The sequence below is a fragment of the Pseudovirgaria hyperparasitica genome (genome assembly GCF_010093815.1).
Source record: "Pseudovirgaria hyperparasitica strain CBS 121739 unplaced genomic scaffold EJ05scaffold_13, whole genome shotgun sequence".
Classification (NCBI taxonomy): domain Eukaryota; kingdom Fungi; phylum Ascomycota; class Dothideomycetes; order Acrospermales; family Acrospermaceae; genus Pseudovirgaria; species Pseudovirgaria hyperparasitica.
Window position 1 is genome coordinate 1392003 of NW_022985561.1, and position 20538 is coordinate 1412540.

At 51.2% G+C, this 20538-nt stretch overlaps 8 protein-coding genes across 8 annotated transcripts; 4 read left to right on the top strand and 4 right to left on the bottom strand.

The window, feature by feature from the left end:
• Positions 1–1066: 1066 nt before the first annotated feature.
• EJ05DRAFT_478751 (uncharacterized protein) lies at positions 1067–3579 on the bottom strand. Its single transcript, XM_033744526.1, has one exon. The coding sequence runs from the start codon at positions 3241–3243 to the stop codon at positions 1477–1479; it is 1767 nt and encodes a 588-aa protein (XP_033598243.1). The 5' UTR covers positions 3244–3579; the 3' UTR covers positions 1067–1476.
• A 23-nt stretch (positions 3580–3602) lies between these two features.
• Positions 3603–5723, top strand: EJ05DRAFT_115165 (delta 6-fatty acid desaturase). The gene is made up of 2 exons (XM_033739031.1): positions 3603–4003; positions 4057–5723. The coding sequence occupies exons 1-2, from the start codon at positions 3804–3806 to the stop codon at positions 5543–5545; spliced, it is 1689 nt and encodes a 562-aa protein (XP_033598244.1). The 5' UTR covers positions 3603–3803; the 3' UTR covers positions 5546–5723.
• On the bottom strand, positions 5723–6505 carry EJ05DRAFT_116069 (uncharacterized protein). The gene has a single exon (XM_033739033.1). It carries the CDS (start codon positions 6321–6323, stop codon positions 5901–5903), a length of 423 nt encoding a protein of 140 aa, XP_033598245.1. The 5' UTR covers positions 6324–6505; the 3' UTR covers positions 5723–5900.
• Positions 6506–8981: 2476 nt separating this feature from the next.
• Positions 8982–10560, top strand: EJ05DRAFT_442137 (ammonium transporter-like protein; the record flags this gene model as incomplete). The annotated part of the gene is made up of 2 exons (XM_033742023.1): positions 8982–9347; positions 9400–10560. 2 exons carry the CDS (start codon positions 8982–8984, stop codon positions 10558–10560), a joined length of 1527 nt encoding a protein of 508 aa, XP_033598246.1.
• Positions 10561–12977: 2417 nt separating this feature from the next.
• Positions 12978–14699, top strand: EJ05DRAFT_503246 (uncharacterized protein; the record flags this gene model as incomplete). The annotated part of the gene is made up of 1 exon (XM_033747396.1): positions 12978–14699. One exon carries the CDS (start codon positions 12978–12980, stop codon positions 14697–14699), a length of 1722 nt encoding a protein of 573 aa, XP_033598247.1.
• Positions 14700–15332: 633 nt separating this feature from the next.
• On the bottom strand, positions 15333–16606 carry EJ05DRAFT_116365 (uncharacterized protein). Its single transcript, XM_033739034.1, has 3 exons — positions 16202–16606; positions 15692–16148; positions 15333–15640 (listed from the first exon to the last, which is right to left on the bottom strand). Exons 1-3 carry the CDS (start codon positions 16547–16549, stop codon positions 15459–15461), a joined length of 987 nt encoding a protein of 328 aa, XP_033598248.1. The 5' UTR covers positions 16550–16606; the 3' UTR covers positions 15333–15458.
• Positions 16607–16742: 136 nt separating this feature from the next.
• Positions 16743–19288, top strand: EJ05DRAFT_478758 (uncharacterized protein). The gene is made up of 3 exons (XM_033744527.1): positions 16743–16892; positions 16947–17237; positions 17284–19288. The coding sequence occupies exons 1-3, from the start codon at positions 16845–16847 to the stop codon at positions 19096–19098; spliced, it is 2154 nt and encodes a 717-aa protein (XP_033598249.1). The 5' UTR covers positions 16743–16844; the 3' UTR covers positions 19099–19288.
• On the bottom strand, positions 19213–20457 carry EJ05DRAFT_488507 (FtsJ-domain-containing protein; the record flags this gene model as incomplete). Its single annotated transcript, XM_033745718.1, has 5 exons — positions 19213–19290; positions 19339–19500; positions 19534–20052; positions 20100–20150; positions 20200–20457. 5 exons carry the CDS (start codon positions 20455–20457, stop codon positions 19213–19215), a joined length of 1068 nt encoding a protein of 355 aa, XP_033598250.1.
• Between the last annotated feature and the right edge of the window lie 81 nt (positions 20458–20538).

Consider the following 20538-nt stretch of genomic DNA (forward strand, 5'->3'; position numbering starts at 1 on the left):
CTTATGTGCAGTCGTATGACAACGCTCACCTTCCGAACCTTCTGAACGATCTAATTTTCAGATATAGGGAGCTCCATGTTGTCCGAGATGGTGGGATCGGCAGTTACAGCAGGGACTATTGCCATATGCATTCGACACAGCTACAACTAATCATGTAGCATTCGTGAATCGCGATCGAGAAAACACCACTTATTCTTGTATGATCGGACAAACCCACAAGGATCTGTCCTCAGCCTCATCTAAACGAATACTTGATCGTAGCTCTTTGACCGCTGCAGCCCGCCGTTTTCCGTGTTGGAATATCAGGCAAATCTGATCCTGCGCTCCTGGACAATATCTCGCAGAAATAAGCTCAAGTACAAGCGAACCGAGGACCGGAGAGAGCCATCTAATCGACCAAAGAGAAGAGACCAAGTCCGACCCACCCCTGCTCTACAGGCTTATGAAGAGGAAAACCAGGCCCTCGTACCTGTTCTTCGACCACTAAAACACAATCCGGTAGCCTATTAGGGTTGTTCTACAAAGTAAAGACTGCAATTCATTCCAAATCTGGAACTCTATGGCCTCTGTCAGCGGTGTATGACCACTGATCCTCATGCATACATAATCACCAGTCTTTGGCCGAGCTGGGCTATTCATTCGAAGCATCGGCGCGATGACATACAAGTCCTAAACTTCGACAAGCTTCTGTCATCAGGCGTCTGACACTAATAAGCTTTGCAGATACTGAGACCAATGCTTACGCAGAAGGACTATCTTGCGGTGTGCGTATTCCCTGTAGATGATATGTACTGGACAGAAGGCAATTCCGTTCGAGATGTATGCTGACGCTCTGTGCTACAAAATTGATAGCCCTGGTCCATTGTGACAGGGTACACGTACTTGTACCTGTCAACTTCAACCTGTAGGGATCGCCCTACTACTTTCGTCGAATCTGACTGTGCAATTGTGTTTAGGCGGAGCCCACTGTGACCAGAGAATTTCGTTAGTAGGGCCGTTCTATACTAGAAAGTTCTCCTATGATAAGACGATTCACCTTTAGAGCTCTGTGAATTGGCGAACATGACCGTGGAAGACTGCGCTTATATTTATATACATGATAGTATATAGATTCACCCACAGGAACCTCGGTGTTCTGTAATCTTCGTAGAGCCATGATGGAAGCCAAATTCCGTCCATGGGAGATTTATAGACCCGCAGGGCAAGGGACTTGGCACCATCTTCTTCGGTCGTGCCCATAATCAAGCTGCTTACATGCTAAACAGCACAAGGTAAAAGTTCTAGAGCAGAAGTTCTTCGATATTGATTCATAGTGGGTAGTATGCCCTCGTGCGTTCAGCAGATGAATATGCGGTCAAGAATGGCACGGATAATCATTCTCCATGTAGTTTGGACGCGTATGACCAATTCTCGACCTTTATATTGTCCCTCGAGCTTTTCATGATTGCAAGAGTCGATACTTATACGCCACCTTGATCAAGCCAACTTCAGTCCATACGTCGCAGGCTTGAACCACTCTGTTAATAGATCTTCAAGTACCTTCTCAGCAGCCCTCTTCGCCTTTTCTGCACTCCCGGCTTTGCCTTCAATGTACAGCTTAATCTTAGGTTCGGTGCCTGATCCACGTACTGTGAATCTTACCTGGGCCTCTAGAAAATGTGGCTCCAAGTCGCAGGTTATCATCTGGCTGTCCTTCGACACTGGCAGATCAGGGACGTGGTCCTTGGTCGCTGAGTCATAGCCGGCTGTCAAGTCTCGCCAGCGTGCGATCTTATGCTTACCAAGATGCGAGGGGTGCGGAGAGCCCAGCGCACGAATCTCCGAGAAGACTGTGTTTGTTGTCTCTGGAGAGGGGGAGATGAGATATGTGTTGGCATCTTCGAAGTGGCCGTACTTCTTGAAGAGCTTTTGAAGCTTATGGTATGGCGTCTCTGCATCGTTCATCTGCCATCTAGCAACAGCGGAGAGGAAAACGGCCGCAGCACTGAGACCGTCCTTGTCTTTGACGACCTTGGGCACCATATATCCGATAGCCTCTTCGAAGGCAAAAAGAACGTGGTAGCCTTGCTCTTGCAGCTCTATTGCTTTGTTGCCGAGCCATTTGAAGCCCGTCAGTGTCTCTTGAAAATGGATGCCCTCTGCATGACTATACGCACTGAGCATCTGAGATGAGACTGTCGATGCAAGCATGGCTTGTTTCTCACTCTCCTTTGTGCCTTCATAGGTCTCGTGTACATGAGCGGCAAGGAGAATGCCTAGTTCATTTCCTGTAAATTGGTGCCATTTGCCATCAACTTTCTCGGCTACAGCAAGTCGGTCTGCGTCCGGGTCTGTTGCAAGAATGAAGTGGACTTTGGTAACATCTGCAGTTTTGATGGCGAGATCTAAAGCTCCCTTTTCTTCCGGATTAGGAAAAGGAACGGTTGGAAAGTCGCCATCGGGATAAGATTGGTCCACGACGCGGACCATGTTGAATCGCAAGTCTAGAGCATCCATTATCTCCTCCATGAATTGCAAACCGACTCCGTGCATCGGAGTGTACGCAAATCTGGGATATACTGATGAAGGAATGTTGGGCAGAGCGGCAGCAGCGCGTACTGCATTACAGTACTTGCGCAGTACTAAATTCAGACAGCCCTTGACTAGGAGATTATCGTCGTCGATAACAGAAGTGTCCCACGTAATCGGTTCCAGGTTTTCCTCGATCGACTTTGCGATACCAGTATCGTGCGGTGGGATGATCTGACAGCCATTCTGCCAGTATACTTTGTATCCATTGTCGGCCGCTGGGTTATGGCTTGCAGTGATAACAATACCGGCAGCAGCGTGAAGCTCGCCAACTGCGAACGGGACGAGTGGTGTTGGCGCTGGCTTCTCAAACCACCAGACCTTGATCCCCTTCGCAACAAAGGCAGCAGCAGTGAGCCTCGCAAACTGTTCCGACTTGTGGCGGGCGTCCCGACCAAGCACGATGCCCAGCTTTTGGGCTTCTGGTATGGTCTGCAAAATGTATGCAGCCAGACCTTGGGATGCCTGGATGACTGTGAGAGAATTCATTCGTGAGAATCCAGCCTCCATGCGAGCCCTGAGGCCAGCGGTGCCGAACGCGATCCGGTTGCGCAGTCGGCTCTCCAGCTCATCATGCTTGTTACCGAGAAGTAGTTTGTAAATCTCATCTCGCGTTTCTCTATCTTCGTCCAAACGCAGCCATTCCTCGGCGAGGTTCGTGATGCTTGGCGGCATGACTGCACAGATTCTTCGCACAAGCAGCTATTTCAACTTCGATGGCGAGACGATAGATATGACGGAAGAAGATACGGTACGCGATTGATATTCAGATGCTGGACAGCTGCCTCATGTCAATTCATGGAGGCAGCGAAATTATGAGCCTAAGCCACTTCCGTGCTCTTCCCTTGTTTATCGCTCAGTCAAACTGTACAACGTACGTTTTAGCACTAGTAAATCGGCCTAGATCGCAGATTCACTTCCGATGCTCTTGACAAACGCAAATATCCTATAGACTTTTGTGTTTGCTCCTGCGCTCGCAACAACCACGATTATAAAGCCCGGTTATGTATGAAGCTAGACCGGATGAGACATAGATCGACCTCGCAAGTCAGGACCGTACCTAAGCCAAGGTATCTACTAATATCAGATTCAGGGTCCACCGGGCGCCACCCCTCGAACAGTTATTTTGCAATGCAGGTGGATAATTCTATATTGAAGCTCTAAACCTCCCTTTCTCCTTCCTAACGACCGACAATCTCTCTCCTCCTCTGCATCCAGAAGCGCCGCTCCGCACCATGGGACGTCTCCGCAATCGCGAACAGCGGGATCAACTGCTCAGTCCCCGCGAAGTCGAAAACTTGATTGCGGAGGGAAAGACTGTTATAATTGTCGATGGCAAAGTGTTGAGAGTAGATGCCTGGCTGCCGTATCATCCAGGCGGCCAGACGTCAATCAAGCATATGGTAGGAAGGGACGCAACGGACGAGGTCAACGGGTATGTATTCAGGTACTTCTGAGGAAGGGTTGGAATTGACTTTAGCCGTTTAGGTTCCACTCTCCAGAAGCGAAGCAGCGCATGTACTCATATCAAATTGGTCGCATAGAAGGACCATGGACGAACTTCCTTCCACCAATTCAGGGCGGAAAGTTCCGACGACTGAACGACTTGGATAAAGAGCAAGAGGTGGAAAACAAAGGGCATTCGGACGACGACTCGCAGCATTCACTTGATCCTTCACCCACATTCGATCCCGCCGACTGTCCAGCTTCTACCTTGAGATCACGAAATCACGGTCTTGACCGCTCATCTTCAGCATCTTCCATATCCTCTGTCGATCTTGACGACGACATCATAAAGCCGAGACTGTCGCATTTCGACGCACGCACACAGAAAGAAATCGACTTGGACAAGGCAAAATATCCCTCACTGGACGCGGCTACGCAGGCGGCAATCGTCGAGAAATACCGCTTGCTCAACCTGCAGATTGAGGCGGAGGGGCTATATCAATGCAGATACTACTCATATGCCATCGAGGCGCTGCGATACTCCCTGCTCTTCGCAGGCTTCCTCTACTTCCTTCGGAAAGAATGGTACGCGCTGAGTGCGCTCTTCCTGGGCATATTCTGGCATCAGCTCGCATTCACAGCGCATGACGCAGGGCATTGTGGCATCACGCACGGCTTCCACACCGACTCTGTAATCGGCATCCTTGTCGCGGACTTTTGCGGAGGCCTGAGTCTGGGCTGGTGGAAGCGCTCGCACAACGTGCACCACGTTGTGACCAACTCGGCCGAGCACGATCCGGACATCCAGCATATGCCCTTTTTCGCCATCTCGCACCAGTTCTTCGACTCGCTGTTTTCCACCTACCACAACCGGGTCCTGACCTACGATCGGGCGGCCCAGTTCTTCATCCAGATACAACACTTCCTGTACTATCCCATCCTCGCGTTCGGCCGCTTCAACCTCTACGTCCAGAGCTGGATCTACCTGCTCGGCGGCCAGGCACCGCGACGCGGGCCGGCGTGGTGGCATCTATGGCTTGAGTTTGCCGGACAGGCCTTTTTCTGGACCTGGTTCGGCTACCTTGTCGTGTACAGGAGCGTGCACGGTGGCTGGAACCGGGCCCTGTTCGTCATGATCTGCCACGCCGTCACAATGCCGCTCCACGTGCAGATCACGCTCTCCCACTTCGCCATGAGCACGGCAGACCTTGGCCCGCGGGAGTCGTTCCCGCAGAAGATGCTGCGCACGACCATGGACGTCGACTGTCCGCAGTGGCTCGACTTCTTCCACGGCGGCCTGCAGTTCCAGGCCATCCATCATCTGTATCCCCGCATCCCGCGACACAACCTGAGGAGGACGCAGAAGCTGGTGCAAGGGTTCTGCGAGGACGTCGAGATTCCGTATGCGCTGTATGGGTTTGTGGATGGGAATCGGACGGTGATTGGGAAGCTGGGCGATGTTGCACGTCAGGCGGCCATCCTGGCGGAGTGCAGGAAGTCCATCTCAGATGGTGGGATATGGGCTCACTGAGACTGAGATTGATGTTGATCTTGATCTTGACGTTTCAGGGAGGCAGTCTGAGATTTTTGAGCGCGTTCAGCGATGCATTCTCGTATAGAGGCATGTTGGATATTGATAGAAAATATGTAATTATGACCAGTCTTGGTGTGGTTGACATGAGTTTCTTAACTTCTGCTTCATCTTATGGTGAATATACAGGGCATGCCTAATGCGGTTAGCATGGGACTGGATTGCCGCCTGATACGTCGACTGTCATGTCAAGAGTAGACTATCATGTCAAATCTAGGCTGCGGGTTGGTCAGTCTGTGACCTGTTGAATGATGGATGGGATGCAATGATCTATTACAGATGCATATATATATCTCTATATGCTGAATGAATATCTTGTATTAGCACGCATACCGCTTAATATAGGTATTATGCATTTTAGCAATGTCATCAAGTATTGCATCGTTGTTAGTGGTACAGTAGTAGTAGTACATGTGACTTCACGTGTCTGACCATCGTGTTGATGCCAGACTAGCCCTAGACCTCGGTCGTTGGGAATCCATCGAATGGACCCGTAACAGTCCGACGCGCACCCCACATCGGATGATATTGGAGTTCGGGCATGATTAGGGTGTGATCTAGACCTGGACGAGCTTGGGTATTTTGGTTGAATGACTGTTGTGATGGACAGAAAGAAGATTGAAGGGGGTTGCAGGTGCGGTACAGGTGCAGGTGCAATGAAACAGCAGGTAAGTAGTACAGCAGCAGAAGACACAAGACGGCAGATCGATAGATTCATGCCGTTGAACGAGCGGAGGCGGTGCTCTCAGTCAGGAAATTGACCTTTATCTTTTGGGGTTTGACAGTCACACGATGTAGGCGTGGGAGTGCATGGCATGGCATCGCGTCGCATGGCATGGCAGTGCATTGCAGTTGCAGGTGTGGCTGAAACTGTCGTGTGAGGAGATGTTGAGGAGGGGAGAGAGTTGGCGGGGCTCCGAGGCCGGACGTGGCTGGACAATGAAGATAGGTATGATTAGAGGATGAGCAACGGTTTCGACAAAAGATGACGGCGGCGGACTACTATCAATTAGCAGCATTGATTAGAGACAAGAATTCAAGCGACGTCGATAGCTGCCCGTCGACAAAACGACGCGACTCGAGTCAGCAAGCCGTATGGGCCCGAGAGAGATGACGAAGAATCCCACTTGTTCCGTCCGGTCTGTGGATGGATGATGGATGATACGAGGGTTTCAAGCAGCAGGAGTTTAGAAAAGAAGAAAGTATCAAATTCACCATGAACACGGAGGACAGGATCATGGGAGGTAATTAGTGAGTAAGTAATACGGCGATTGGCGAGCTCAGCGGTGGTGAGTGAGCAACGACATCCCGTCGTCATCCACGAGCTACATACAGGGCTGGATCTGCAGGCTTATTATTATCTTGCTGGATCTGACTTGACCCCACGAACAACAAAGACCCTTGCAAGATAGCAGCACGTCGACAGAGTCAGAGAGACATGGGGAGAGGTGAAAATACGAGATTCGGCGTGCAGATACAGAGGATATCACTTGGCGCTGGCTGTAGTTCGGGCGTGGAATCGAGAGAGCAGTGCTTGGACATGGCAGTGGCTGTGATAAGAAGACGAGAGCCGGCCGGATGAAGAGTCAATAGGAGCGAGAATTGTGGATGATTTGACTGATGGATAGATAATAAGTCATAGGTCGGTTGTTGTAATGGTTGGGTCAAGTCAGGTAAGCAGATGGGACAATGAATGACAATTCCGGCCAGTAATCGCTATCTCTGGCAAATAGAGGGCCGTCTCGGCGGTCTTGATTGCGTTGGTCGCTTAATTCGGGGGCGTTATCCGGCTGGCTGGCCGCGTACCTGACTGACCAGCTGTCCCTCAGCCTACTGCCTACTACCTACTAATTACTGCCTACCCACCCACACACACCTACTGTAGCTATCAAGCAGCCTGACTGACTGACCCGACAACAGCTGCCCCCCTTTCCTTTCCGGGTGCCCCTCCCGGCTGGCCCTGTTCCTCTCCGGCCAACCCAATCTGCTATTCAACAATTCGCCATTCGCATCAGCCATCAGCCATCAGCCATCTGCACGCACGTAAAGCTGTTACCAAAACACCGATAACGATTCATCTGCCTCTCTCCTCTATCGCATCTCTCTGCCAAGCTGTCTATCTACGGCATATTCCTGTAATGGCAGACCCTCAACCTCAATCGCACGTTCCAAGTGTCAGCCCGTCTGCTTCCTTTCTTCATTCATCATCTTCGTCTGTATCACCCTGACATCCAATTGTGTAATTAATTGTTGTGTTCGAATGATTGTGTTCGATTCGAATGAAGGATATAAAAACGATGGGATCTGCATGGCCTCCTTCCCCCACGCCCGCCCACGCCCGTCACTCTGTCTGCCCTGATGACTCTCTCGTGCGTGCGGCTTGCCAATATGCTAATAATTGATGTGCCAATCTTTCTCCCCACCCCAATCGCTCGCGTCGGCCGTGGCGTTCGTCCAAGCTTTTCTTCCATGACCTCTTACCATTCATTCATCACTTTCCACACCCCCCCCGCCCGGTCCGTCTGCACAGAAGTCGTTCCCTTTCGAGGTCATTGTGCATGCTGAACCGTGTGGGTTTTCTGCGGATTGTGGACTGTGGACTGTGGACTGTGTGGATCGTGGATGATGGATGATGGATTGTGGCTTGTCCTTTATCATTGTCAACTTGTCCACACCACCCACCACTTTCTCGTCTAATACCCATATTCATTCATACCCGCTGCGATAAGCCCTGAAGCCTCCTCCATCCAGCCATCCAGCCCGTCCATCTATCCCATCATACTACATACTATCCATCACTCTGTCTCTGTACTGCTACTACTACTACTGCTAATGATACTGCTACTACTGCCGCCCCGTCCTGCCCTGAACCTGTCTGTCTGTTCTTCTATCTGTGCGGTCCTCGGGTGATGGCTTGTCCTCCTCTGCCCTAGAACATCAGTCCGTTCATTATCCCCGCCGATCCCCTATAATAACACCCGTCCCCAACTCCAGTCCCTACTTGTGCTCGTGCGTCTTTTTTTTATTAAATATCCTACTTCTGCTCACTTTGCCCTCTCGTCCCAGCTTACACCCCCTCGAGCTGACCTTCTCCTCCTTCCTCTCCCTTCCTCTGATTCCCTTGCGTCTCTGTCAATTCGCCTCGCAGCTTCACTGCTCCCGCGAGCCGTCTCACCCTCGTCGTCCATCATGGCGTCTCCCGACGATCCCAATGGGGGTGATTCCAGTAAGTCGCCATAGTCCCTTGCATCTTGCATCTGCTGCACTGCCGGAGAATTGCGCAACTTAAACTATTTTGATCACGTGGCCGCGCTGCTGCCACAATCAAAGAGAGTTGATGTCGATGATACAAAGTGTTCCGGGACCGTAAAACTGGATGCCTCAGGCCAATGCTAACCACCGTCTCGCAGATACCATCGATTTAAACACCCCCTTCCAATCCGGTGATCAGGCTTACATCATCGTGGCTTCGGCCATGGTCATGATCATGATACCGGGTCTGGGTTTCCTCTACTCTGGTCTTGCACGCAGAAAGTCTGCCCTGAGCATGATTTGGGCCTGCATGGCCTCATGCTCCGTCATTACTGTGCAATGGTATTTCTGGGGCTTTTCCCTTGCTTTTAGCAGATATGCAAATAATCCTTTCATTGGCGACGTCCAATCTTTGGGTCTCATGAAGACTCTCGGCCAGCCCAGCCAGGGTAGTCCATTGATCCCAGATCTCCTGTACGCTTTCTATCAGGTAAACTCTCCCCCTTGCCCTGCCATCTTGCCTCTCTCTAACGCATATCCAGATGCAATTCTGCGCTGTGACAGCTGCCATTACCATTGGTGCCGTAGCAGAGCGGGGTCGCCTCATCCCCGCGCTCGTCTTCATCTTCTGCTGGGCCACCGTCGTCTACTGTCCTATCGCATACTGGATCTGGAATGCGCAGGGGTGGGCATACAAATGGGGTGTCTTCGATTATGCTGGCGGCGGTCCTGTCGAGATTGGCTCAGGTCTCTCTGCCCTTGCCTACTCCATGGTGCTCGGAAGACGCCAAGAAAAGATGATGTTGAACTTCCGCCCGCACAACGTGTCCTTGATTACCCTTGGTACTATCCTGCTCTGGTTCGGATGGTTAGGCTTCAACGGTGGCTCTGCGTTCGGCGCCAATCTTCGTGCCACCATGGCGTGCTGGAACTCCAACATTACTGCCATGTTCGCCGCCATCACCTGGACGCTTCTTGACTGGAGACTTGCACGCAAGTGGTCCATGGTCGGCTGGTGCTCTGGTACCATTTCGGGTCTGGTCGCTGCTACGCCCGCTTCTGGTTTCATCGACCCCTGGGCCTCGGTTGTTCTTGGCATAGTCACCGGTGTAGTCTGCAATTTTGGTACCAAAATCAAGTTCTGGGTCAAGATCGACGACTCCATGGATGTCTTTGCTGAGCACGGCATCGCCGGAATCCTCGGTCTGCTCGCCAACGGTGTGTTTGGTGCAAACCACATCATCGGTCTGGATGGTGTCAACATGGGCGTGTACGTTGGCGGCTGGGTTGACGGCGAATGGATCCAGCTCGCAAAACAGATTGGCTATATCGCTGCTACCTGTGCCTACGCATTCGTCGTCAGTGCACTCCTGGCGTTTGCCATTGACAAGATTCCCGGTCTCAAGCTTCGTGCTTCTGAGGAGGCCGAACTTCTTGGCATGGACGACGACCAGCTCGGCGAGTTTGCCTACGACTACGTCGAGGTCCGCCGTGACTACCTCGCCTGGACACCTGCCAAGAACGATCCCATCGACGGCGAGCACGCGATCCCTCAGGGCGACCGCCATGGAATCCAACAACACAGCGAGATGCTCGAAGGTCAGGCACCTAGTGAGAGCAACAGTGACAAGGACCACGCGCACACCGGCATCGGTGGCGATCGCCACGGCATCGCTGCGGAAGAGAAGCTCCGCACCCAGTGAATATAGGCTGGGCTGGTTTGACTTGTACAAAGAATGTGTTCTAGCGCAATTTTATTCGTTTGATCTACGCAGGGAAACGGAGGTGTTGAGAGAGAAATTTCTCGGAGCATGCACGGAGTTGGATACCAATTGATACATACATAACGCTTTCGCGGCACTGTCTTTTTCGGGGAGAAAATAAACAAATGCCAGTGCGGCATATTAGAAGAAGGAGCGACGATATACGCCTGGATGATGATTATTAGACATCTATCATTTTATTTTTTGGGGGGCTTGGATTTGGCTATGTCGCGTTGTGCCCCCTTTGGTGGAGCCGCGCTGTACTACACTTATTTTTAATGCAAATAGACCTGTCCATCTTGCTTGAGGTGACGTGAAGTGTACCGAGTACCGTTTGATATAGCCATGGTTTGCAACGTGCAATGAATGCATAACACAGCACGTAATTTGCGGGGTATAACCTTTTTGCCCATGACAATTATCCAACATTCGTAATATTGACGTCTCCACAAAACAGCGCCAGACAACAATATTCCCGGCCGTGTCAAACAAACTGCCCAAACTATTTTCGCACTGCAACTCTACAATCTACACAGCCGGCGTGTGTGATGCATGCCGAGCCAGTATCTTCTTAAAAGAAGCCTGTTGCAACAACACGTTGGATGCACACACCATGTATGTCTGCGCCATCGACCCGCAACTCGGTAAAATGCTTGGAAGAAAAAAAGGGCTTGGGAGATAATAGATAGGGTAAGAAGGGAGAGAGACGGGTTGGACGAATGAGCGATTGCCGAGTTCTCGATGGGAGATATGGATGCCTTAATACCACACAAACGGTTCGTGTCACCAGCCAGCCGCTCGCGACAAGAGATCCATCTAGATCAAGTATCTGACGAGAGCGTAACCAGCCCTATTCCTATTGCCCACTCGAATTTCTACTCTATATCCAATGTCCAATGTCCAATGTCCAACGTCCAACATTTACGACTGCAGCCCGGAGCTAGACAAGCCTGCAAGATCTCGCTGTGCTGGTCTGGTATTGCTAACTTCCCTTCCTATGACCCTGACACGACATTCGACCATTTCATTCGATCAACGATCAATGATTATCAGAGATAAGGCCGCTGAACGCGCTAGATGCGGCATCTATCCATGCCATGCGAGTGTTGGAGGCCAGGCAGGCAGACAGGCAGCTTTACACGCGGATGGATCCATTTGCTGCGGTTTTCGCGACTTGGCGCTTGTCTAGACCATTTCATCCCGCGTAGAGCGTTCTGTCTGGTATTTAGGGGGCGTTCTTCTTGGCTGGCTGGCTGGCTGGCTGGATAGATTGATAGATGTGTGCCTACGAGAGCGCAAGGAGTTATGGATACAGACACGGCTTGTTGGATGGATGGATGAATGGTAATGGATACACTGATCTGCTAATTATGGATCGATTCGCGGTTGGTGTGGCGGATGGATCCCTGTACCACCTCTAGATGAATAAAATCCATTGATGCTGTATGAACAGCGACTAAACCGGATTGGTTCAATGAGGAATCCATTGCTCCTGTCGTCCACGATCCCTTTCCAGACTCACCTGTTGTAGCTCCCTGGTCAACAGTTCGTCATTCCCACGTGCAAACGGAAAGTAGGTAGGGTTTGGCATCTTTGTACTACTACTACTACTACTACTACTACTACCACTAGCCGCTCGTTTGGTCCATTGAGTAATTACATACATACTCCCTTTGTCGTTCTTTGCGCTTTCAGGGGTGCTGTTATGTCTTGTTTGTCTGACTCGCAGAACGTGTAGACGCTTGAAGTCACAGGTAGATATATTACTTCTTGTGCATGTCTACAGGGCTTCCTGGGAAGGGTATTGGATTGTATATCTTGGGTTGTTGTCGATACGTTGTGTGTATTGTTTTGTATTACTCATGATACTCCGTGTCGCGAAGTCGAGAACGTAGTGTCTTGGAGACGTTCAGCATAGTGACTGCGCTGTATAGATCATGGCGTCACATCGCATGGAGACATCCATCATGTCGACTGCACTGTATAGATGATGGTGCAACATTGCCTGCACAAAGCTAGAGTAACAAGGCAATCTCTTTGTCCAAATACAATGTAAGTCGGACGGAACAATGGCTTCGAGAGACAAACTTCACACGCGACCGCCCATGTTGATATCGTATCTTCACCGGCACTGTTCCTTCATCCTTTTTATTTATTTCTAGCATTCGCTTTCTTGCTTTCGTTTGCGTCCATGGTTGCTTGGTCGGTTGTATACTTCTATCAGGCCTGCTCACTGCCTGCGCTGTCTGTCTTCTTTCTGTATATTATATGCACTATTGAGCATTCGTCACTCTCGTCGGTATTCATACGTTTTAAGAGAAACACACAGAGTCTGTATACTTCGTTCGCTTCGCACCATGGGTCTCCGAAACCTCACTGCCATGGTCTTCAAGTCCTCCCTCCTTTCCATCCCCCCCTCGCCATGCTCTCCACGCTCTCCCCTATTCTCGAAATCAATATCCCAGCCTCGCACCGCGTCTCTACCGTACTCCAAACCCAGCACGACCACAGGCCGTCAGGACTCCCAGGTCGACGTCAAGCCCCCGGTCGAGCCCCTAGCATGGATCTGGAAATGCCATATGTGCCAGCGCCAATACCCCCTCGGCGCAACACGTCGCTGTCCCATCGACGGCCACTACTTCTGCTCCGGCACCACGAAGCTCCACGCCTGGAGGACGCAGGGCAAGGCCAAGGGAAACGGAAAGGCGAAGAAGCACTACCACGAGGCATGTGCTCATGAGTTTGACTTCAATGGCTGGCTGGCATACGGCGACTGGCGGCGTGCGCAGAAGAAGAAGAAGACGACGGCCTCGCCGACCAACGCCAGAATCGACTCGCCGATGCATCAGTATTTTACAAACACCGTTGCGGCTGCTACTAGTCCGGCTGCGAGGACTCGGGCTGGAGAGCCTCGCGATTGCTGGCATGCGTGCAATTATCCGAGTGAGTGTCGGCATGGTCCGCTGGCTATGGCCATCGATCGACCCCCTGAGCCAGTGCAATTTGCTGCGTCGGATCAGTATCAGTATGCTGGTGCCCAATGTCCGCCTGGCTTGCCAGGGGATAGCCAGGAGTTCGTTATCCAGGATCTCATGGAGACGATTGAGGATGTCGCCGTGGACTACGGGCTTGGCTCCTTGCAAGACCTTCTTGCTGCCTCGCAGGCAGATTTATATGAGCCTACTCCTCCTCCCCCACACGGCTTGCAGTCACCTAGATCGCCGCCCACCTCCCCGCCGTACGAGTACGCTGATGGCATGTACGACATGGACATCGATATGTGCGATCAACTAGATGCTACAGCCTCCACAATCGATCATCCAGACCCCATAGATCCCAATCTACAGCCTCCTGCTCCTCCTTCATCCTCTACCAGTTCCACGTTCAAGGCACCAGGCACATCAACATCATCTGCCCAACCAACACCCAGTACAATACATCCCCCCTCACCCACTACCTCTCCAGACCCCCCGAGCCCCGACACCGACAGCTTCATAAACGCATGCGTCGACTTCACCGGCGCAACCTCACCCTCACCCACCCTCGACGCACACGCACACACCCATCCCAACTCCCCTCCCCTACCCCCGCAGCACTCATCCGCTCTCCACCCCGCCGCCACTCCAACCATGCGCAGCCGCACTGAGAACCCCACGAATTCACCCTTGCCCGCCCTTCCGCCTAAACCTCCACATGCCAACGTCAACAACGCAACGCCGTGTTCGGCCCCGTACACTAACAGCATGCCTCCTCCTCCTTCTTCATTATGCTGGGAGTATGAGCGCCATGCCGGAGACAGAAAGGGTGGAAGTCATGATGCTTGGGATGAGCAGACGAGGAGTGGTCGTAGTCGTGGCGCTGCAGACGGGGCAGGAGGAGGAGGAGGAGGAGGAGGAGGTGGAGGTAGTGGTGGTGGATTTGGGGACCTGTATTTCACGCTTGATAGTGAGTTTTTCAAGGGGGGTGCGAAGAGGGGGCGGAGAGGAAATGAGGTGGATGGGCGGAAAGTTAGGAGGGTGGGGTGGGGATTGGGATTGGGGATGGGGTTGGGGCGAGGGGATTGGGGTGTTGAGGTTTGAGGGGTGTTTTCTTTTCGTCTTGTGTGGTTTTGGGTTGGACTCGTTTTACTTTTGTGTTGTGTTGTGTTGTGGTGTGGTATTGCGGTATTCTTGTGCGGTATTCTTGTGCGGTATTCTTGTGCGGTATTCTTGTGTTCCCTCGTGCACATAGTGTGAGCCAGTTCCTCACCGTGCCTGTGTTGGCAGATTATATGCAAATAGATTCCATTTCGCCAACCTCCTCTCTTCTACGCTCGCACACCCTCTCTCGCTAGTATGCCCATATGGTGTCTAGTTTCGTCCGTCGGGTACGTCGTCGTGCGAAGGTGGGTGTGCTGAATGACATATAAAGTAGCTGGAGTAAGCAGATGCTGTCGAAGCATGATCTGAGGCTTGATCGTCAAGGCCACGCACCGGGTTGTCACGAGTACCCCAGTATGAGCTTGACGACATGGAAGATAAGCATCGAGCACGTGGGACGAGGGGATAGCTGGTCACGGCTGCGGATGGAATCCGTGAATACATCATCGTATACGTTCACCAGTAGGATAATGTAGACTGAGTCTGACTCACGGACAGCTAGAACGGTGAGACAACATCACTGGCCGGCCGTGACCACTTGATCGATCGCACACATACAGCTGATATGTATATGCTGTAATGCCAATATATTTTACTTTTCCCTGTCCGTACCCTGTGCTGTGCTGCGTTATATCAATTCTATAATACACTCGCCCCACCAATAAGAACTTTACAGATCGTGTTCCGTCACTAAATGGCTTAGAAAGGGGGTAGGAAGAACGGATATCCCCCATTCTTGATCCGAAAGATACTGAGGAGAAAACTGTACATGGCGAACATCACGCCAGACCAGATGAAAACAGAGGCCTGTTGGAGCCTGGGATCGGTGATACGAGGAACTTTGAGTGCAATGGAGATGGTAGCGAAGGACAAGATCCCATCTAAAGAAGGGTTAGTGGGTCATCTATACCCAGATCAATGCAATGACTTACAAATGGCAGCGACAATCTGGGTTTCGATGCCAAATTGGTTCTGAAAGCCTCCAGCAAAGTACGTTGCTCCACCTCGACCATTACCTGTGAAATATGGCACTTTGCGAATGTGATTGAACATGTGTCCGCTGGTGAACAGCAGCACAGCGATAATGCTAACGGCAGCCCATAGGTTTCGGTTCTGTATCACAGGAGTGATGTAAGGAGCGGCGACATAAATTGCGCTGATTCCACCTAACACTGCGACGGTCGTCGACACGATCTTCACCCAATTGACCGGTCGATTGACTGGCGGATGCGGTCCGTCTGGAAGGTGTCGGGCAATGAAGCTTTGCAGAAATTCAGCGGTCACTAGCCCTTGCGTGAAGTCATATCTCGTCGGTGAGTTCTCCACCTTCGCGTTTGGGCCGGTGGTGGGGTGGAATAGCAAGAGTACGGGAGCGGTTTGCAGCATTAACTATTCCGTAGTCAGCATGTATTCATCGCCATAGTCTCGCAGAGCCATCCTACCGACTGAAAGACCGGTTTTCCATTCAAGAAGTCCAAAGTACCGAAAAGAAGCCTGCTCTCTCCCTCTTTGTCGCCTTTATTCCAGCTCTTAGCAAGGAGATCCCATTCTGGCTGGAATTCTTGACAGAGTTGGCATCCGAACTGACTCGGCAATGCTGTCAAAAGAATAGCGACAGCATAGTCTCGGGGTGCAGCAGTCAGTTTGTTGTACAGCTTGTCATCAAGCTTCAGATTCGGTGTCGATAGGCTTTGGGCGCGAAGGCTGTCGTACGTGCTGTCACCAAACTTCTTGGCCGCTAGCGTGGCAATTGGCAGCAGTGAAGCTGTAAAAAGACTGAATATTCTCATCTTAATCCCTTGCACCTAGGTAACGTGCTGTCTTCAGATGCGAAACTGCTATCGTCGTATCGAGTATCATCTTTTTGGTCTGGTGTCCTTTCCACGGGCTCCACCCCAGATCCCGAGCTTCAGCCACAACTAAGGTAAGACTGCGACCGGTAGCGCGTTCCGAGATACCAGGTATTACATACCTAGTGTTTACATTGGAGTGTCAAGCTGTCAACGCGTCGATGCGGAGAATATTCCTAATATATTTATATATTTGATCTACTTGTTGCACAACCCATACGGGCACATTCGACGAATGGCACCCAACAAAGGCGAGCGGGAGAGCCCGCTTGAGGTTAACGAGGTTACTCATATCTGTATTTTCGTGTAAACAAACGATATACTGACATAAACACAGCTGCGACGGTCGCTGCAAACTACAAAATTCGAACTTGACTACGAGAGGTCTGCGCGTGTGGTCGAGATCGTCGCTAAAGACGAGGAGCTTCGCAAATTGCGCGTACACCTCCAGCTACTTGAAGATGAGAATGACGAGTTGCACGAGCAGCTTGGCGATGAGGAGGGAAGAGCTGAGGATCTGGAAGCAAAGATCGACGACACCCACGCACTTCTTGAAGAGGCTGAGCTGGCCAAAGTCAATCTCACGAATGAGCTTCGTTTGAAAGAGCGTGAATTGAATAACATGCAAGTATGTGTATCGAGTGCTTATCTCAAGTCTGCCACTGATTGATTAGGCGGAGTTGAATGCCATGCTGAATATCTCTGCCGACACAACAAAAGTCTTGACGGAGAAGCTGTCTCTAGCGAGGGAATTGGCTACCTTAAGACCGGAATTGGAACACCTCCGGTCAACTGCTGCATCCCACGCAACGCTTTTATCGGAGAAACTCTGCCTACAGCGCCAGTTGAGCACCGTCCAAGTCGAACTCGAAACAGAGAAGCGGACAGCACAGCGCCTCATGTCCAAAGAGGGAAAGAGCTCTGAATCTAGTGCCCAACTCAGGACTGAAATCTCCAGTCTTCAAAAAGCCTTACAAACGGAAAGGTTGCAGCGAGAGAACGCTGAGTTGTCAGCGGCGCAGGCTCAGGCTGAACTTGACAAAGAAAAGGCTGCAGCAAAGGACGCCAAGAATAATAAGGACATTGACGCCACAAAGACTGCAGAACTTGAAGAAGAAGTCGCGGACTTGCGCAAAGAGCTCATCAAAGAGAGGCGTTCTCGAGAAAAGCTTGAGCAAGATGCCCAGGAGGCTGCGGCAGATTATGCGGCGGAAAAACAGCGTGCTGAAAAGCAAGCATCCAGGATTAAGCAGGGCAAGAAGAATGCCGAGGCAGAACAAAGTGCTGAACTCGAGGGCTTGCGTGAAGAGATTGGCGCGCTCAAGAAGCAGGTCAAAGCAGCTGAGAAGTCAGCCAGGAACACTCAAGACGATATAGAGACTGAGAGGAGCAATATACAGAAAGTCACCAAGAAGGTCATCGAGAGATCTGACGAGCTTGACGAGCTCAGGAACCAATTGATCGAAGAGCAGAAGGAACGCAAGAAGGCAGAAAGGGACCACGATCGAGCCCGCAAAGACTGGGAAGCGAAGAAGGCACTCCTTGATGAGAAGCTGGATGCTTTCAGGTCTAAGCTACGATCAACCAAGGAAACTTTGAAGGAGACGGAAGCAGAGCTGCTGCAAGCACAGACGCGATCTGTTGCGAAAGCTGCAAGTTCCATTGTTACAACGGCGGCTACCAAAGGGACGAAAGGTCCTCGCAAACGCAAAGCACAAGTGGACCCTAGCGATGCTACCACTCTAGGCACACCTGGAGATATGCCAACGAAGAGAGCCAGGCGTAGCTACTCTGTGGCCCCTAGTGAGAAGTCGACGTTCTCGATTACCCCATTCCTTAGCAGGACGGCCAGTGTTCCGCCAGAAAGTACTACAGCTGGGGAGGAACTAGGTTATAACCCTGTCGAAACCGTAACAGAAGCTACCCCGACTGGCCCTCCGAAGCAAAGTAGAGGAGGCTCTGCAGAAACAAAGCCTCTGGCTGTAGCTACTGCGAGCAAGGCCAATCCCAAGATGAAGCAGGCCCGAAAGCCCACCAAGGCTCTTTCGACACTGGAAATCGTCGCAGAGGAAGGCGATGGCGATGAAAACATCGATCCGACGGTCGTACCAGAGAAGACGATGGAGACCATGCAGGCGCCGAAATTAAAATCTGGTTCCATGCCTTCCAAAGCTCCTCGGAAGTCACTCATGTCGTTTGCAACATTTGACTCAGAGGCCCCCGAGAAGAAGAAAAAGCGCAAACTTGGGGGTCTTGGACTGCAGAAAACACTCTTCGATGATGACGAGGGTGCACCGCCTGTCAAGCCAATTCCTGGAAAAGGCTTCATCGCAAACAGAGCCGTTGGAAGAAGCATATTTGGGGCGAAGGGGCCTGGACCTGCGATTTCTGGTGGACTCAGGCACATGACTGAAGAAGGATTCATGTTCAGTCCATTAAAGAAAGAACGAAAAGCCATGAAGGAAGCTAGCATGTTAATTGGAAAATGAGCCAATATACCTCGCAGCGCTGACTGCTTGGATTGTGCCGATGGATCCGGAGTATATTGTGGCATTTCATATGCGGTAAAGCGTTTCCATACATAGCGATCTGGTCGTCTGGTCTCAAGATATTTCCACCACGTCCTCGCGTAATGCATCTTCTTTTCTTTTCGTTGCGACAAAGTAGGACTCTTTGGATTCCTTTGGCATGTCAGCGATTTATCCCGATATCGCGTGTACTAGGCTTACAGCTCTCGAGCTCTCAGGCTTCTCTCTGTGCACTTTTTTGAATAGTCTTTTGAGGCGCTTCTCCAACTCTTTATCTTCTCCACCTTGGTAGAATTTACACACAAAGTGACCACCGGTTTTCAGGGTATCGAAAGCGAACGTTAAAGCGGCATTACATAAGTCCTGTGCTTTAATCAGTAGAGTGCTTACACCTACCAACGTACTTCCTACCATGCTTCCTACATGGTCCTTGAATGATACACCGCTCGTGTTCATCATCCTGTTGTAGGGGTTACTAATGCTGTTCTTGTTGAATCCATCGGTCTGATCCCAGGGTGCGGACATGTCACTCAACACGACATCGACAACTCTTCCGTGTCGAAGGTCCCTCTGAGAAAGCTTCGATTTTTTTGCTCCCTCCCTCAACGCATCTATGCCGGAGTCTTCAGACTCATCTGAACTGACTCGTCGTTCCAGGTCAATGTAACCACTTTCCAGCGCATCGACCCCTTCTTCGCTCTGTACACTCGTGATCGTATGTTGTCGTGATCGTCCTCGTGACCAGTCCTGGATGTACGCACGCACCTCGGCTTGTATTTCGGGGGAGAGAAAGTTGCCTTGTATCGTTGAGACGCCGCGAGGAGGTTGTGCAGGGATGATGTCTATACCGACAACTCGGCCACCGGGTGAAGTTCGATTGATGGCCACTTGGGACCAAGAGCCTGGCGCATAGCCCTGTACGTGTCAAAAAATTGCACGACTTGAAAGTCAGTAGTCTATACCAGGTCGACTACAGTGTCTCCAGCGTGGAAAAGCTTATATTTTTCATTCATCTGCAGCCGCTATCAGCGTCACGGTTGGGTACGAAGACTAAAAGAGTACCTCAAGGAGCTTAAATGCAGCGCGACTTTTGAGACCTTTGACTTTAGCTTCTTTGGCGAAGGAGTCTTTCCCCTGGCGAGTCTTCCAACGCGTTGATGAAGACGAGGCGCAACGTCGCAATATACAGTGTTGCTGAAAGTGGCCTGTTTGTCCTGTATTGCCTATACGCGCGCGTGTGCGAAGGCATTGAGGCGAGTACTTGAAGACATCAATTAAGAGGCTGTGCCTAAGCTCTTGGAAGAGCCATCCTGAAAGCATCGAGGAGTGATCTTTGTCGAGAGGAGAACGTTTACTGTAATATCTTCATGACAAAAGTTCGATATGTGGCTACCACTTGTG

Bases quoted from the DNA above. Each gene is read 5' to 3' on its own strand.
- EJ05DRAFT_478751 (XM_033744526.1), bottom strand. From the start codon at position 3,243: ATGCCGCCAAGCATCACGAACCTCGCCGAGGAATGGCTGCGTTTGGAC.
- EJ05DRAFT_115165 (XM_033739031.1), top strand. From the start codon at position 3,804: ATGGGACGTCTCCGCAATCGCGAACAGCGGGATCAACTGCTCAGTCCC. The intron at 4,004-4,056 runs GTATGTATTCAG...TTAGCCGTTTAG, and splicing joins GCAACGGACGAGGTCAACGG to GTTCCACTCTCCAGAAGCGA.
- EJ05DRAFT_116069 (XM_033739033.1), bottom strand. From the start codon at position 6,323: ATGAATCTATCGATCTGCCGTCTTGTGTCTTCTGCTGCTGTACTACTT.
- EJ05DRAFT_116365 (XM_033739034.1), bottom strand. From the start codon at position 16,549: ATGAGAATATTCAGTCTTTTTACAGCTTCACTGCTGCCAATTGCCACG. The intron at 16,149-16,201 runs GTAGGATGGCTC...ACTACGGAATAG, and splicing joins GAAAACCGGTCTTTCAGTCG to TTAATGCTGCAAACCGCTCC. The intron at 15,641-15,691 runs GTAAGTCATTGC...ACCCTTCTTTAG, and splicing joins CCAGATTGTCGCTGCCATTT to ATGGGATCTTGTCCTTCGCT.
- EJ05DRAFT_478758 (XM_033744527.1), top strand. From the start codon at position 16,845: ATGGCACCCAACAAAGGCGAGCGGGAGAGCCCGCTTGAGGTTAACGAG. The intron at 16,893-16,946 runs GTTACTCATATC...ACATAAACACAG, and splicing joins GCCCGCTTGAGGTTAACGAG to CTGCGACGGTCGCTGCAAAC. The intron at 17,238-17,283 runs GTATGTGTATCG...CTGATTGATTAG, and splicing joins GTGAATTGAATAACATGCAA to GCGGAGTTGAATGCCATGCT.